This window comes from Geotrypetes seraphini, chromosome 6 (assembly GCF_902459505.1).
Source record: "Geotrypetes seraphini chromosome 6, aGeoSer1.1, whole genome shotgun sequence".
Classification (NCBI taxonomy): domain Eukaryota; kingdom Metazoa; phylum Chordata; class Amphibia; order Gymnophiona; family Dermophiidae; genus Geotrypetes; species Geotrypetes seraphini.
In genome coordinates, this window is record NC_047089.1 from 145267428 (window position 1) to 145286225 (window position 18798).

Genomic DNA, 18798 nt, shown 5'->3' on the forward strand with positions numbered 1-18798 from the left:
AAGTAAGAGCACAATTTCCACAGGGCTTCTGGCTCCGCGGAAGAGAAAGAACTGAGGACCACGAGGTGGGGATGCGCCCTCTAGTGGGCAAGAAGGCATGCACATGCGTGGTGCAGTGTAGCAAACTTGAAACTTCAATCAAGTTTGCTTGAAAAGCTGTCCGCGCTGGGGCTCCGTAGATGACGTCACCCACATGTGAGAATATCATGCCTGCTTGTCCTGGGATAATGATGTTTATAAAAATACTCAGATATTTTTACTCTGAGTATTTTTATAAACATCTTTTTGATCACTCTCTATAGGCTTGGTACATTTTAGAGGTCAGTTCTCTTTTATATCATTGCATCCATCTTTGGCATTAACTTAAAATTCAATATTTCCATTTTTCTGCTTTCTTCTCAAAATCTACTTTTCCATGTCTTACCTTCCCTTCCTATTTCCATGGTCTGACATCTCTCTCCTTCCCTCCAGTGGTCCAACATCTCTCTCCTTCCTTTCCCCCCTTCCCAGTCTGGCATCTCTCTCTTCTCCTTCCCATAATCTGGCATCTCTCTCTACTACTACTGTTATTATTTCTATAGCGCTACCAGACTCCCCTGCATCCCTTCCATTCTCTGGTCCGATATCTCTCCCTTCCTTTAGTCATCTCTCCTTCCACCCAGTGTAACATTTCTCTTTCCCTTCCTTCTTTCTGCCCCCTGCAGTCCATCTCCCTTCCCTTCCTCCTTTCTGGCCCCCCTCCCAGTCCAACATTTCTCCCTCCTTTCCACCAGTCCAACATTTTTTTCTCTCTTCCTCCTACATGCTTCTCCTCTGGTCCTCCTTCTCTCCCCCAACCAACATCTCTCTCTCCCTCCATGAGTCCAACTTTTCACTTTGCCCTCTCCCCCTTCCCCAGAGTGTAACATTTCTCCTTCCCTTTCTGACCTCCCCAGCCATCTCGCCTTCTCCATGAGTCCAAAACTTTCTGCCTCCTGCATGCTTTCTCTGTCTTTGCCTCTTCCCTCGAGTGGCATCCCTCCTCCCCATCCCCCAACCCAACATGCTCTCTCCCCATGCACCATCTCCCCTCCAATGTGTAGCACCTTTCCTTTCCCTCCCTTTCTGCCAAGTCCAGCAGCACCTCTTCTCCCTTCTTTTTACCTCCCCCCAGCAGTACCCCTTCTCTCCTCCCCCTGACAAGCAGTACCCATTCTCCCTTCCCTCCTCCCCTGTCCAACAGTAACTCTCCTCCCTTTTCCCTCCCCCCTGTCCAGCAGCACCTCTCCCTCTCCCAATATCCAGCAGTACCCCTTCTCCCCCATCAAACAGTAACTCTCCTCCCTTCCTTTTTCCTCCCCCCTGACCAGCAGCACCTCGCCCTATGTCCAGCAGTACCCCTTCTCCCTTCCCTCTCCAGCAATACCCTTCCTTTCTCTATTTATTTATTTACAGTGGTGCCTCGCATAACGGCCGCCTCGCACAGCGAACGCTGCGCACAACGAACTTCTTGTCTTGATCCGTACAACGGACTTCGTTTCACACAACGAAGTCGCCCGAGCTGCATCGCTTAACTGGCGCTACATATTTTAAACCTCCCCCCGCCGCCACCGCATATTTTTAAACCTCCTCCCGCCGCCACCGCATATGTTTAAACCTCCCCCCGCCGCCACCGCATATGTTTAAACCTCCCCCCGCCGCCACCGCATATGTTTAAACCTCCCCCCGCCGCCACCGCATATGTTTAAACCTCCCCCCGCCGCCACCGCATATGTTTAAACCTCCCCCCGCCGCCACCGCATATGTTTAAACCTCCCCCCGCCGCCACCGCATATTTTTAAACCTCCCCCCCGCCGCCTGGGCCTGCGCTGATCTCTGAATGGCTGCAGTCAGCTCTCGCGGGACTCACAAGAACTAACTGCAGCCAGCTCTCGCGGGACTCACAAGAACTAACTGCAGCCATTCGGAGATCGGCATGGGCCCACACAGGCATGCAGAGGAATTGCTCCTGATCTCTGCGCTTCTGGCCTGTACGCCACTGGCTGGGAAAGATGGGAGGAATTAAAAAAGGTACTGGGGAGTATGTGGGGGGTGATTATAATACACAGCAAGGATCAACAAAACCCCTGTCTCCCCTCCCCTTCACATATATCCCCTCTATATCATGCTAACAGCTCTAACAAGGTAAATTTATCTTTTTTTATGTCATCTTAGCATATTTTATGCTACAGAACGAATTATTTTTTTTTACATGTATTGTTATGGGAAAATGCGTTTCACATAACGAACTTTTCGCATAACAAACTTGCTCCTGGAACGAATTAAGTTCGTTGTGTGAGGCACCACTGTATTTTGATTTTTATCCCATCCTCCCAGTAGCTCAGAACGGCCTACAAGCAAACATTCACAGTGCAGTACATTTGGACAATACAAAGACTATACAGTAGTTTAAGTACAAGGACTATACGGTAATTTAAGTACAGCTTAAGAATGGACTGTACAGCAATTTAAGTAGAAGTTTAGAATGCAGAAGAGAGGTGAGGGGGGGCCAAGGGGGGTGAGGCGTAGACTGTGGTTGAATTTTAGTTGAAGAGGAGGGTCTTTACCGCTTTCCGGAAGGTCATCAATGAGTTCTGTAATTTGATTTGCGTGGGGAGTTGGTTCCAGAGTTGGGGGATGAAGTGGCTGTAGGAGCGTTTGCGGGTGGTTTCTGATAGGAGGGACCTTCCTGGAGGGATGCATAGGCATTTCTCCATTTCCGAGCAGAGGGGGCGGGTGGGGGTGCACAGGGTTAGCTTGGATTCTATGTAGGCAGGGGTGGTGGCGTAAATTATTTTATGCGCTATTACCAGGGCCTTGAATGCGCAGCATTGGTTAATTGGAAGCCAGTGTTCAGCGTGGAGGGCTGGAGAGATGGGGCAGTTGAGGCTGTGTAGGAGGTGGATTGCTGCATTTTGTACCCACTGGAGGCGCTTGAGATCTTTTTTGGCTACACCATTAAATAGGGAGTTGCAGTAATCCATACAGGAGTTGGGCTAGGTCAGGTGTGGAGATGTAGGGTTTGGCGGAGGTAGTAGAAGGAGGTAGAGACTACTTGAGATATGTGGGTAGACAGGGACAGGTGGCCATCTAATGTTACTCCTAGGCTGCGTACTTGATCTGCTGCAGTTAGTAAGGTGGAGTCCCATGATAGTGTTGGGTGTGTGTATTTAGTACTTTTTCCCCTGAGCCATAACAGTTCAGTCTTCGAGGCATTCAGCTGTAGTTTGTTGTTTGTCATCCAGGTTTTCATGTCAGAGAGGCAGTGTTGGAGGTTGGCGATTTGGGATGATCGTTTTTTGCCTAGTGGGAGGAGCAGCTGGATGTCATCGGCATAGGAGTGGATTTTAACCTTGTACTTCTGGGCTATATCAATGACAGGTCTAATGTAGAGGTTAAATAGGAGGGGAGACAGAAGGGCATCTTGGGGAATGCCGTATTTGATAGGCCTAGTGGCAGCTCACTGTATGCTTTTAACTTAGCCACACAGCTGCTGCTAGCAGTAGTTTAGCCGCGGTTTCATCGGGCAGCCTCGGGGCCTTTGCTAGGCCGGCCTACCTCGCTTCATCGGAGTGGCCTAGCAAAGGCCCTGAGGCTGCCTGGTGAAACCACGTGTAACCTAATGCTAGCGGCAGCTGTGTGGCTAAGTTAAAATCACACTGAGCTGCTGCTGCTGGTCTGGGGGCGGGGAGAGAAAAAGAGGAAAGCAGGCATTCCGGCAGCAGAAGGCAGGAAGATGCAAGTCAGCTGACGTCCACGCCAGAGCCTCTCTTCTTGCCCAGTGTGCTGTGGCACATTTGAAATTTCCGGAGGCACACAGTTTGCGATACACTGATCTAATGGCACGAGAAGGTTCATAAGGGATAAGGTATTTTTCTATGAATTGGGGAATAAATAAATTTTATAGGAGATCCTGTGTTTTATTGGGAGCCAGTGAGCTTAATATAGTAAGGGAGTTATGTGATCAAATTTCTTGGAGTTCGTGATAAGTTTGATGGCAGCGTTTTGGATTATCTGCAAGCGCCTAATTTCTTTCTGTGTAATTCTGGTGAATAAGCTGTTACAATAATTTAATTTTGAAATAACCAATGAGTGGATCAAAATGTTTATTAACTTGGGTTCCAAAAATTTTAAGATTGATGGAATCATTCTAAGTTTGAAGAAACAGCATATAACCACACTGCTAATATGTTCATGAAATGAAAGCTGTTTGTCAAATATGACGCCTAAGATTTTTATGGTTGAGGTGCATTTCAAAGGAACTTTATGTAATGATATTGGGGCAGTCATACTTTTATGTCATATCTGAAAATATAATCATATCTCCCCCTAAACAACATATAATTTTTAAAACTCTTAATCTTACTTTTAAGTCTCTCAGGATAGGACTTCCTCTTTATTATCAATTCTTACTATTCCGTACTCACCAGCTCGCTTACTCCATTTCATAAACGATCACTGTCTAATCCTCTCTGCCTCTAAGAATGCCCAACAAGAATCAACCAGGCATCACACCTTTTTTTGCTACTCCTTTCTGGTGGAACTCTGCCCGTTGCCATTTGAGCAAAATTGTGGTTTTTTTCTTGTAATGTAATGTAATATCTAAATCTGCTTTAAAAGCCTGGCTCTTCCAACAAGCATACAGTGCTACCTAGACATTGTATAGACCAGGGGTGACCACACTTTTTGGGCTTGCGAGCTACTTTTAAAATGACCAAGTCAAAATGATCTACCAACAATAAAATTTTAAAAAAACACAAAGCACACTGTACGCATAGAAAATGTTAATTATCATTCCTATTCCAGGGTTTTTCAAAGAGGTCAAAGCAGATGACTCTATGCACTATCACCTCAGTAACAACCATACAAAAATAGACAAATATACCCCCCTCCCTTTTTACTAAACCACAATAGCAGTGAATGTCCAGCGCTGCTCTCGACGCTCATAGGCTCCCTGCGCTAAAAAACTCTATTGCGGTTTAGTAAAAGGGGACCTTAGTGTAAAATATAGACAGCAGATATAAATTCAGACACATTTTGATCACTAAATTTAAAATAAAATCATTTTTCCTACCTTGTCTGGTGATTTCATGAGTCTCTGGTTGCACTTTCTTCTTCTGACTCTGCATCCAATCTTTCTTCCCTTCTTTTAGCCTGTATGCTTCCTCTCCTCCAGACCTCATTCCCTCCCCCAACTTTTCCTTCCTCTCTCCCTGCCCTTTCTTTCTCTCTGCCTCCCTTTCTTTTTTTTCTGTTTCTCTTCTTTCCTTCTGTCTCCCTGCCTGACCTTTTTCTTTCTTTCTCCATGCCCTCCCCCAAGCCACTGCCTCTGCCATCGGGGACCAGGACCCAAACTGCCATCGGGGACCAGGACCCAAACCGCCACCAATAACAGGCCCGAAAGCCGCCACCACCCCAAGCTCTCCTTGCTTCGGCTCCCTGCTGCGATCGACCTATTGGGAGAAATGCTGCCGGGTCCTGCCTTCGCGGAAACAGAAAGTAGGCAGGACCCGGCAGCAAGAAGAGGAAATGCTTCACTAACCTGTCTCCCGCCTTAGCCCATAGCGAACGCTTGCTTCAGGGCTCTCAACATGTGCGTGCCGGCTTCCCTTCTCCCCCCAGGACATAACTTCCGGTTTCGGAGGGAAGAGAAGAGAAGCCGGCACGCACACATTAGAGCCCGGAGCATAAGTTCGCTACGGGCTAAAATCTCCAAGCCGGGTTTTTTTTAAATGTTCAGCAGTGGCGGCAGCAGCAGATGACAGCTGGGCGGACCGCCCAGCTAAAAGGCCCTAGGGAGAACACAGAGGAAGGCTGATCGGCCCGGTAGATCAGGACGGCAACATGAGTCTAGCGATCGATTCACGTTACCTTCCTGAGCTACCGGTCGATCGCGATCGACGTATTGGGCACCCCTGGTATAGACACTGTCAATTCCTACCCTTTTTTTTCATCTTTCTTTTAAAATTTTCCTTCTGCTTTTTCTTTCCTCCACAACATTACTTTTCCCCTTTTAGTCTAGATCTTGAATGTTTCTGAGTGCATGTGAAGTCTTTTCTACCTAAACATTGTAGTTCTTTTTCATTTGAATTTATACTTTAAGATTTGGTTTGTAAACTGCTTTGAGCTGCTTGTTAGCAAAGGCAGTATAGCAAATTTTAAATAAACTATAAACCATCTCTCATCTCTCTGCACACACTATGTAGCTGTCATACTGAAATTCTAAAAATCATATTTAAAATAAAATTCCATGAACAGCCCTCAGTCAGTCTACCAAACATAGACCTAGAGACTTAAAAAAGGAGCAGAAACAGCAATGTGGTGTAGAAGCCAGGATGCACCACCTAAAGAATAGCTCAGGTGGAAATAGTAGCCGATAGGCCCAGTCCTGCCAACTGAGGATCAAAACCCAGTTACAGAAATGGCAGTGGAGAAGTCAAATCTTGCCACCCGATGAACAAGACAAGCTGGCAGTTGAAATAATGGAGTGGAGAGGTGGTTAAAAACAAACTCCCCTCTCCCCAAAGGATGAGTACTACCCACTGATACACTAGTCAGGAGGCGAAAGGAAGAGGTGTGGTGTGAAGGAGGCAATTCAACATGGAAAAGTAGGTAGGGAAGGCAGCAGGAAGGATGAGAGAAAGGAGAGGGCGAGCAAACAGAGCAAATAGGAAGAGAGTATGTAGCTCTCACCCACCAATACATACTCTTTATTCACTTGCACACATACCTGCTCAAATAATCCCCCCTACACCAAAGAATCTCCAGTATCTTCCCCACGTTCGTCCCACAGTCCACATAAACACCAATTTTCTAAACATACCCCTTACTACCCTACCAACATCCTCCCCATAAACACAAACATACACACTTCACCACACACACATATATTACTCCCTATCACATACACACAGCAGGCACACCACTGTCACCCTACTGAGATACCCTCATTCCACCACTCCCCGTCGAGTCCCTCACATAGACCAGCTTTAGTCTGCCATCAGCGCAAGGGGAAATATATCATTGCATCATATTATACGTATGCAATTTGCAACTTTTTATGGTTCATCTTGAAATTCCTGCTCCAACTATTTGCTTAAATGCACCAATAGAACTGTATTTTACCTGGGTCATTTTGGGCAGTTCTTTTTCAGCCTTCTTATCTTTTTCTTTTGCTAAATCTTTAAGCATTTGCTTCAGTTGCTTCTGATAGTCCACTCCATCACCTAATGTAGTTGAAATTCAAATCAACAAAATTAAATCCAAGCAGAAAAACTAATGGAAATACACACACAATGGATTATTAGACATCTAAAAACAATTTTAAATAGGAACATTTATTATGATTCTGTTCATATGCCCCTATGCTCACAACAGTTTATTTCCAATGATAGATTATTGCCTTCTTTACCCCGACCATTGATAATGACTTTATAATTTTTGAAAACCACTTTGAACTGACATGAAATGCATTACAGTAAATCTGATTAGATGAGGAGGGGCATTTATAATAAGACATGTAAATTTTTTATTTATTTATTGGTGAGAATGCCTGGAGCCACGAAAATTAGAGCACCCTCAGCCTCTAGAGGTTCTGGATCTACTGTCAGGCAGGGTCTTGAGGTGACAGTCTACCATGCAATTCATAAGATCATGCAGGCTTTTATCAAATAACTGACCCTTAAAAGGGAGTTTGGCAAGAGTAGTTTTAGAGGTGGAATCACCAGCCCATTGTCTGATCCAGATCATTCTACAAGCAGAAAGTGAATAAGCTGACGCTTTACCCAGGACATGTATAATATCATATAGCCACGTAATCCGCACCAAATAAAAGTAGCTGAGGAGGAGGTTCAACTCCCTCACTCTCCAACGTGTAACAAAGGACACCGCCAAGGCAGTTTTGACTCCCAAAGCCACTGCCTTGAAAAGTCTCCTGAGAACAACATCCGCTTGACAATCCTGCATATCCTTGAGCGCCACACCACCTTCGCTCAGATGAGTGGTGTACCTAGTAATCTGTGCAACCAAGGAATCTACTTTAGATAAAATTGCCCCTAAACGAAATAGTAAAAACTGCTCAAATAAATATAATAAATGGTTCAACACCGAACTACTAAAAATGAAACAATCAGTAAGATGACTAGAAAGGATCTGGAAAAAAACAGGAAAACTATCAGACCGGAACAATTGGAGATCCAACATAAAAAGCTATAAACAATTGACAAAAAAACATAAAGCATTCTACTCATCCAAAATTGTCACATCCAATACAAACTCAAAAGGAATCAACACAAAAGAATTGTTCAACTTGGTCACAAATTTATTCAACACCACACGCCACACTTAATCCACACATAATATTGAGCTGCCTTCAGCAAATGATCTAGCACAACATTTTGATACAAAAATTATAAACCTAAGAAATAACTGTTCGATAAATGACATATGTGCACATCAAATAACAAACCTACAAGGAAATGAAATACCAGCAGATATGATTTGGAATTCCTTCCAAGATCTAGAATGGAATAATTACATCAAACTATACAAGTACACAAAAATCATACTGCATTCTAGATTCCTGCCCCCCTGATATCATGAAAGCAGCTCCATTAGACTTTAAACTAATGTTGTGGAACTATCTGACTGACAATCTCAAAAATGGAAAATTCCTTATTAATAACAGTCACATTATAATTACCCCAATTCAAAAAAAAAATCGTAAACAATCATTGGCATCAGTGACCAACTATAGACCAGTGGCATCCATTCCATTCTCTGTAAAAATCATGGAAGGACTGGTACATACCCAATTGATGGAATATCTGGATCAGTTCTCTCTTTTACATGAAACCCAATCTGGTTTTAAACCTTTGTTTAGCACCAAGACAGTAATCGCAGCCATCTTGGATAATTTACGCTCCTTATTTAGCAAGGGCCACAATGTCCTGATCATGCAATTTAACATGAGTTCGGCCTTCGATTTGGTGGATCACGAGAAATTGTTACAATGCTTGGACGAAATTGGCATCAGAGGAGAGGTATTGGACTGGTTCCGAGGTTTCCTTATATCCCGCACCTATCAAGTACGTTTCAATTACAGCCTCTCTAATACCTGGAACAACCCATGTGGAGTTCCTCAGGGGTCACCACTATCCCCACTGCTCTTTAATGTTTACATGTCATCATTAGGTACACAACTGGCCCAGTGGGAATAAAATTATTTAGTTACGCAGACGACTTTACAATCATTATCCCATTCTCTCTGAAGCTACCCCTATGGCAACCGAAGTACTAAACTTGATGGAACAATGGATGACTGAATTTAGATTGAAACTTAATTCAGAAAAAAACTAAATTCTTTGTAGCCTCGCCATACCCACTCATCACTAAAACATCACTATGAATCAACAAACTCAGTTACCCTATCCAACCTACAATGAAGGTTCTGGGAGTAATACTTGATCAAGGCCTATCCATGAAAGATCAAGTGGACTCATTGGTTAGAAGGGGTTTCTTCACTCTCTGGAAGCTTCGGTCCATCAAAACATACTTTTGACGCTTCATCGTTCAGAATTCTGGTACAATCCCTTATACTAAGCCATCTGGACTACTGTAATATCGCTCACCTAGCAATCTCCCAGAAGAACTTGCAGAGACTACAACTGGTGCAGAACGCAGCGGTTAGGCTGATTTTTGGGTTGAAGAAGTCCGATCAAATAACCCCTTCCTACTGACTCCTGCACTGGTTGCCAATGGAGGCACGTGCAAAGTTTAAGCTGGGATATTTCTGTTTTAAGGCATTGTACGGTTTAGCCCCTAAATATATAACTGACCTCTTCTCCTTCTGAACCAACAAACATAAGAGAAGCTCACACCCGAAGTTCGTCTCCCCACCGGTTAGAGGATGTAAATTTAAAAGATACCATCAACATCTCCTCTCATATCAAGCAGCATCATGGGGCAAAGACCTGGAAAAACTACTTAGGCATACAAACAACTATGGTGAATTTAGGAAACACCTAAAAACATATCTGTTCTTGAATTACCTAGGTAGCTGATCTGCACAATCTCTCCGCTCTCATATTCTTTTAGTCAATAACCTCCAATTATGTAAGTTCTACTCAATTGTAGCATTCTTTTTAATCATTGTAAACTGCATAGAACTTCACGGTCCTGCAGTATATAAACTGCTATTATTATTATTAAAAAGTTGCTGACTCTCCTTTGCCATAAGATACAGTCTGGACATGGGTCTTGCTAATCTGAGAGACCCTGCAGGAGAATTCCACTGCTTCAAAATCAAGACATTAATGTCTAGATGCAAGGGAAACCCAGAGAACTGAACCCTCAACTCCACATGAGGGAGGAGGAGGCAGAAGGAGCTGGCTGTGTGTCCAAATTCAGCTCATACAGAGACTCCAAAATGGGATCCAGTAAAGCAGCAAGCTCTAGAGGAAAAAATAGGATTCAAAGTACCACAGTACTTTTATTATTATTATGATAAGAGTTGCCATACTGGGACAGACCAAATATCCATCAAGCCCAGTATCCTGTTTCAAACAGTGGCCAACCCAGGACCCAAGCACCTAGCTAGATCCCAAATAGCAAAACAGATTCTATGCTGCTTATCCTAGGAATAAGCAGTGGATTTCCCCAAGCCATCTCAATAACGGCCTATAGACTTCTCTTTTAGGAAATTATCCAAACCTTTTTTAAACCCCGCTAAGCTATTCTCTGGCAACGAATTCCAGAGTTCAATTAGTTGTGTGAAGAAATATTTTCTCCAGTTTGTTTTAAATCTACTACTTAGTAGCTTAATCGCATGGCCCCTAGTCCTAGTATTTTTGGAAAGAATGAACAAGTGATTTACATCTACCTTTTCCACTCTACTCCCTTCAAACAGGTCTCCTGAGTCCCAAACAATGGCAGACTAAGAAGCTGAGGCATATCCGATGCGCAGTAGGACTATGGAGGAGGAGCACAGCTCTCCTGAAAGGTTTTCCACATAAAATTCATAAATTCTGAGAAGAAAGCCATACCAGGGAGTGAGGAGTCATCCCATGATGACACTACCTTAGGTTTTTTGGGCTGCGGGGTGTCTGCGTCCTTTTGTGTGGAATGGTCACTATTTGCAGGCCCTGAAAACAGAAAAGGCCACCCTTTTTGTCAGCTGAGCATGAAGAGGAGAGGCTAAGCTGGCTGCTCTGGTCCATGCGGATTGGCACGAGGCACAAGGACACTCTTGAGGCACAGAATTTGCACAATCCTGGCAAATTGGAGTATAAGAATCCAAGGACTCCATCCCTACCAGTTTTGAGGCAAAAAAATTGAGTTTTGAAAATGCACAGAACTTTTGGAAAAAAAAAAAAGATTGTTACTAAGTCAACAATCTGCAAATTTAGGATTTTTGAGGTGGAGGTACATGCAGGAACCCTCTAAAACAGGGATCTCAAAGTCCCTCCTTGAGGGCTGCAATCCAATCGGGTTTTCAGGATTTCCCCAATGAATATGCATTGAAAGCAGTGCATGCACATAGATCTCATGCATATTAATTGGGAAAATCCTGAAACCCCGACTGGATTGCAGCCCTCAAGGAGCGACTTTGAGACCCCTGCTCTAAAACCACTACTGCGGACTGATAGATGTGTTACCAGAAGGGGGAGGCAAATAAATGCAGCCAGCACCTTGCGAGGCACCGCTGAGCCTCCTATGGATGCCTAACAGCTTGTGCTCAATTCTCTGCTAAGCAGTAGGTGAGGGAAAGCAAGCGGAGAAGGCCCCAAGCTTCAAAATACTTGTGCAGGGATTGGCCTGTTGGCTGCAGACCTCAGTCTGCTTCTTCTCTACACAGGCAGATAAGCTGTGAGCACTTAAAAACACTGAATAAAAATTGATATCACTGAATAAAATAAGAAAAAGAATAGAGCAGAACAGAACCATTCCTTCTGGCTCGCATGCACAAGGGAAATACTGCAGGTGGCAGTAAAAGCTCCTGGTGAAGTAGGAGGGTCACAGAAAAAATCTGGAGTATTGTAGATTCCTTCTGCATATGGCTTGTGGACACAGGGAGATAACCTGCTTGTCTAGAATGGCACACCTATTTCACCGGAAATAAAATTGAACTAGAACTGTCCTGACATTAACTTTATAATATGATGAAAGAATGTACTGATGTACTGATGACCAAACAATTGCCCTACAAATAGTCTTTGGAATCACCATCATACAAGATGTTGATTGAACTCTTGTCGAATGAGTGACTAAACCACTGCAACTGGTAGGCAAGCAGGGCAATTGTAAGCAGAAAATAGTTAAGAGAACAACACAACAGAAATGTACACTGATGAGCATAAATCATATATATATTTGTAATGTTTTTATGTTCCAACATAATTATATTCTCCATCTTAATATTTGTTCTTTCTGTAGTATAGTTCAGATTATAGACCTCAGACTGGGTTGGGCCATAGATATCATAATCCTATATTTTGCCAAACACAGCATCATCAATTAGAATACGTGAGGTGAGGTCAGACATTAATTTATTTGGCCCCGTATAAACTAAAATGTGTTCTGCTACTCCTTTTAATTTTGTTATTAAAACTATAATAAAAAGAAGAAATTAATACATGCCATTTGTTTTTCCAATCACTAGAGGTCTGGTAGTTGATAGCAGAGGATTTCTTAATGGTGACTGACTGTCTCTGTCATTCTCAGAGAGGGCTATGAAAGTAAAACACAGAAAAAAATTATTTGCTTATATTTTCAATTCATATTACTCTAAAAGCCTAATGTAATAAACAAAATATATGCCCTCAAAAAAATAAAATAAAATCTCCCCCATTATCTAGGAAAACAACATACAGCTATCACAGCTCATAAAACACATAATCTAGCTCACTGACATTCCTAACATAAAGTGGAAGCCAAAAAAGTGGAAGTAAGGAAGAAGTAGGGAACTATAGGCTGATAACGCTTTTAAAACAGAGAATAGTAACGTTTCTGGAATCCAGTGGAATAAAGAACCTGAAGCAACATGGATTCACTAGACACATGTCTTCTAGGACAAATCTGATCAATTTGTTTGACTGGGTGACCAGAGAATTGGATAGAAAGAATGTGCTAGATGTGGTTTATTTAGCTTTTAGCAAAGCCTTTGACAGTGTTCTACATAGGCATCTAATAAATAAACAGAGTGCCCTCGGGATGGATCCCAAAGTGATGAACTGGGTGAGGAACTGGTTGAATGGAAGGCGACAGAGGATAATGGTCGATGGAGGTCGCTCTGAGGAAAGAGATGTTACTAGTGATGTATTCAAGGTTCAGTTCTTGGGCAACAGAGTAGACACCCCTGATAGTTTGAACAACATGAGAAAGTACCTAGCAAATCTTTAAGAATGGTCTGAAATTTGGCAGCTAAGATTTAATGCTAAAAAAAATGCAAGGTCTTGCATTTGCGTTGCAAAAACCCAAGGGAATGGTACAGTTTAGGGCAGTGTTCTTCAACCTTTTTGATACCTATGGACTGGCGGAAATAATTATTTTGTGGACTCTGGTGAGATCTCATTTAGAATAATGTGTACAATTCTGGAGACCGCACCTTCAAAAAAATATAAACAGGATCGAGTCAGTCTGGAGGTAGTCTACTAAAATGGTTGGTGATCTGTCATAAGGTTATGGAGACAGACTTAAAGATCTCAGTATTGTAGCGTGGCTGTCCCTTAGGCTACAGCAGGGACTGGTACATGCCACAGATATAGATGCAGCGTGCTTCCCCAAATGGGAAGAAGTCCTTGTATCGGTGGGCTTACCCAGCTTACAACAGTCAGAATGGCACGAAACAGGTAAGCTTTCAAAAACAACAGAATTTATTTTGCATTCAGGTTTAACTGAGAATTCATAATAAGCTGTGTCCTGGAGTATAACCAACAACACAAAATTCCAAAGTTCCTCCTGCCAGCCTTGTCTGCCAAAAACCCTGAGTGCTCAGTCCATGTTTCAGGTAACTTCTGCTTATTTTCAAACAACAAACAAATCATGAATCAATCATCACCCCCAGCAATCTTGAAAGAGACCTGGGGGTGATGGTGGACACAACATTGAAACCATCGGCACAGTGTGCGACAGCCTCAAAGAAAGCAAACAGGATGTTAGGTATCATTAAAAAGGGCATCACAACCAGGACGAAGGAAGTCATCATGCTGCTGTATCGTGCAATGGTGCGACCGCATCTGGAGTACTGTGTCCAGTACTGGTCGCCGTACCTCAAGAAGGACATGGCGGTTCTTGAGGGGTTCCAGAGGAGAGCGACTAAACTGATAAAAGATATGGAAAACTTTTCATACGCTGACAGGTTGAAAATGCTGGGGCTGTTCTCCCTGGAGAAGAGGAGACTTAGAGAAGACATGATAGAAACCTTCAAAATCCTGAAGGGCGTAGAGAAGGTAGACAGGGACAGATTCTTCAGATTGTGGGGAACCACAAATACTAGGGGTCGTTTAGAACAAATGCTAGGAAGTTCTTTTTTACCCAGAGGGTGGTGGACACATGGAACGCGCTTCCGGAGGTTGTGATAAGCCAGAGCACAGTACAGGGGTTCAAGGAAGGTTTAGATAGATTCCTAAAAGATAAGGGGATTGAGGGGTACAGATAAAAGCAGAGGTAGGTGGAGGAAGTGACGTCATCCTAGTGTATGGCTGCCTGATTTGTGAGCTCCGTGGGGGCCAAGGTGAAAAAGAGCTTTTCAGCTTCCAACTGAGGTTGTGGGAATTTGGGGGATTGAAGTTGTGAGGATGACTACCTGAAGGAACAACAGGGAGTTGTCCACTTTGGCTGTTTCAGTTTATTGGGGAGGGGTGGGGGGTATTGGGATTCAATGCGAGGGATATCTCATTATTTCTGATATTTTGTTATTGCTTTTCTGTGATTTTTGATCTGGTTGTGTTTTTCTTGTTTTGTTACATACTGTGGAGGTGATTGCACTATGATATCCACATTTGCTTGTATTTTGATAAAACAATTTAATAAAGATTTTCAAGTTAAAAAAAAAAAGCAGAGATAGGTTATAGAGATGGTAAAGAAACCACTTCAGAGGTCATAGACCTGATGGGCCGCCGCGAGAGCGGACCGCTGGGCGCGATGGACCTCTGGTCTGACCCAGCGGAGGCAACTCTTATGTTCTTATGTAAAACATCTCTATCATTCAGTTCTTTAGCATTGAGAATTTTTTCTCCTCTCAATGATAACAAGGAGAGCAAGGTTGGTGGATCTGCCAATTTGACACTTTGCAGGAACAAAATGCAAAATCCCTCCACAAAGATGATGGGAAAATCCAGCCCCCAACCTCTATGTCTCCATGGTTCCAATAAAGCAAAATAAACTTTCCAGGCAAAGATAGTCTTAACCCTGCTTAACTGCAGCAGCAGCCATCTTAAAAGAGAAAACAAAAAAAACCTTTAGAAAAAAAACCCATCTCACAGAAAGGTTTCAAGGAGTAAACTTTCCCCTTCTAAAAGTCCCTACAAGTTCTCAAACATCCCAGCAGAACTCACAGCCATAAACTTCCTTAGAGTTAACTAGTTGTCCCAGCAAACAAAACAGCAAAACTCTTGCTCCAGGAAAAGAAAAAAAAACCATGGCAAAGGCCAACAAACTGTTCAACTCACTTCCATCTCCTCAGAAAGTGATAGCTCAGGCAGAGTATTCCATTCCATGGCCTAGGGCAAATTATCCTCTAGAACACAGGTGTCAAACACAAGGCCTGCCAGCTGAATCCGGCCTGCCTGGCTGTTTTATGTAGCCCGCGGTGCGATGCAGTGTTTTCATTGCCGCACCTGGGTGTTTTACCTTCTGGCCGGCACCCTCCTCCTCATTTCCGCAGTGTGCCCAAAGTTGTAGGCAGTGGCTCCTTGCGCGTCCCGCGCCTCATCCAAAAGAATTCCCTCTGCTGTTGCGATATCTGAGAGAAGGCTTACAGTTCAGGTGCAGGACGCGTTTAGGAGCTGCCGCCTGTGGCTTTAGAAACATAGAAATAGACGGCAGATAAGGGCCACGGCCCATCCAGTCTGCCCACCCTAATGACCCTCCCCTATCTTTCCTCTGTGAATAGATCCCACATGTTGATCCCATTTGGCCTTAAAATCAGGCACGCTGCTGGCCTCAATCACCTGAAGTGGAACATTATTCCAGCGATCAACCATCCTCTCAGTGAAAAAGAATTTCCTGGTGTCACCGCGCAGTTTCCCGCCCCTGATTTTCCATGGGTGCCCTCTTGTTGCCGTGGGACCCTTGAAAAAGAAGATATCTTCCTCCGCCTCGATATGGCCCGTGAGATACTTGAACGTCTCGATCATGTCTCCCCTCTCTCTGCGCTCCTCGAGCGAGTATAGCTGTAATTTATCTAGCCGTTCTTCGTACGGGAGATCCTTGAGTCCCGAGACCATCCGGGTGGCCATTCTCTGGACCGACTCCAGTCTCAGCACATCCTTGCGATAATGCGGCCTCCAGGATTGCACACAGTATTCCAGGTGGGGCCTCACCATGGATCTATACAATGGCATATTGACTTCAGGCTTACGGCTGACGAAACCCCTGCGTATGCAACCCATAATTTGTCTTGCCTTGGATGAAGCATGCTCCACTTGCTTGGCAACCTTCATATCCTCACTGACGATCACCCCTAAGTCTCGTTCTGCTATCGTTCTTGTTAGGATCTCGCCATTAAGGGTATAAGTCTTGCATGGATTTTGGCTGCCCAGGTGCATAACTTTGCATTTCTTGGCGTTGAAGCTGAGTTGCCAGGTCCTAGACCAGCGCTCCAGTAGTAGGTCGTGCATCATGTTGTCGGGCATTGAATTTTTGTCCGTTGTGCTTTTGCCCACTACATTGCTTAGTTTGGCGTCATCGGCGAATAATGTTATTTTACCTCGGAGCCCTTTTGCCAAGTCTCATATAAAGATGTTGAATAGGATCGGGTCCAAGACCAAGCCCTGGGGCACTCCACTGATCACCTCCGTCATCTCGGAGGGGGTGCCATTCACCACCACCCTCTGAAGCCTACCTCCAAGCCAGTTCCCAACCCATTTAGTCAATGTGTCGCCCAATCCTATAGAACTCATCTTGTTCAGCAACCTGCAGTGTGGCACGCTATCAAATGCCTTGCTAAAGTCCAGGTATACGATGTCCAGGGATTCCCCAACATCCAGCTTCCCTGTCACCCAGTCAAAGAAGCTGATCAGGTTGGATTGGCAGGATCTCCCCTTAGTAAATCCATGTTGACGGGGATCCCGTAGATTCTCCTCATTCAGGATCGTATCCAATTGGCGTTTGATTAGAGTTTCCATTAGTTTGCTCACTATTGATGTGAGACTCACTGGTCTGTAGTTTGCTGCCTCCATCTTTGAGCCTTTCTTGTGGAGTAGAATGACGTTAGCCGTCTTCCAGTCCAACGGGACGCTGCCTGTGCTAAGGGAGAGATTGAAGAGCGCACACTGTGGAAATGAGGAGGCCGGCCAGAAGATATACTGCTTGAAAACTATGGAAGTACTTTCCAGCACAGGACAACAATCTGTCAAAGCCTGAATGGGAACGAGAGTTTCTGGCTGGCCTGATCATCTTTGGACCTACTCTCAGAACTTACTTCCATCTCCCAAGGCTGCATTGACACAGAAGCTATAAGAGCACAGGTACCTGGGGAAGATTCTCTTTCCTCTAATGAAGCCCCTTTCCCCTTCCCCTTTCCCCCAGGTTTGAACAGGTGGAACATCAATGGCTAATAGGATTTCGCCGCTCATAGCCTAATCCTGATCAAAGAGCTGAGAAAGCATGTGTGTAGTCATGATGGAAGACATATTCTAATGAAGTACAGAAAAGATTATGCGCCTGTGTAGTTTAATTTTTTGTGGTTAACCATTTTGTGTTGTTAATAAGATTATATTGTGTGTATATATGAAAAATGAATGGAAAAAATGGTGTTGCAATTAGTACTATTATGGGGGCGGGGTCTGGGGAGGAGATTGGGCCGGGTCTGGCCCGCGACTTAGCCTGTGTTTTAGATTTCAGCCCCTTAATGTGATTGAGTTTGACACCCCTGCTCTAGAAGATCAATTCCTTCCTCGGGTGCCTGCATTTCCACATCCTCTGGCTGCAGGGACTGTGGAGGCTCCTCCAGCATAGGAGCTTCCCTGGGCTGCCTCCTTGACTGTGGTTTCCAGGCCTCTAAATGCTGCAGAGCTGCAGAGTCATGCCCAGCCCTGCGCAAGGGATGGTCTCTGCTCAGCTCTGACTGCCTCTCAGCCTGTTTTGCCAGCAATTCCAAAATGGATACCCTTAAAGGGGCATAACCCTGTTTTCCCTGACTGTGCTTTGTGGAATATAGTGCAAGCAGTACTCTGTGACTTATAACTGGCACAAGGCCGGAGGGAGAGTCGGGCTTGTGACAATATGTATATTTTGGATGAAAGGCAGGAGAGGGAAAATATGATAGAGACATTTAAATACTCTCATGGCATAAATGTGCATGAGGCAAGTCTCTTTCATTTGAACGGAAGTTCCGGAATGAGAGGGCATAGGATGAAGTTAAGAGCTGATAGGCTCAGGAGTAATTTAAGAAAATACTTTTTTACAGAAAGGGTGGTAGATGCATAGAATAGTCTCCTGGTAGAGGTGATGGAGACAAAGACTGTGTCTGAATTCAAGAAAGCAAGGGACAGGCACTTAGGATCTTTTGGGGAGAGGAGGAGATAGTGGTGCTGCGGATGGGCCATCTGGCCTTTATCT

The 18798-nt window shown here is 44.2% G+C and overlaps 1 protein-coding gene across 4 annotated transcripts in view; it reads right to left on the reverse strand.

The window, feature by feature from the left end:
* Window positions 1-18798, reverse strand: part of TBC1D8 (TBC1 domain family member 8) — a 261119-nt gene that overhangs the window by 15334 nt on the left and 226987 nt on the right. For all 4 annotated transcript variants that reach the window (XM_033949424.1, XM_033949423.1, XM_033949425.1 and 1 more), the window contains exons 18-19: window positions 12655-12744; window positions 7144-7244 (exon numbers count right to left, since the gene is read on the reverse strand). In XM_033949424.1, coding sequence (XP_033805315.1) covers window positions 7144-7244; window positions 12655-12744 — 191 coding nt within the window. The remainder of the gene's footprint in view (window positions 1-7143; window positions 7245-12654; window positions 12745-18798) is intronic.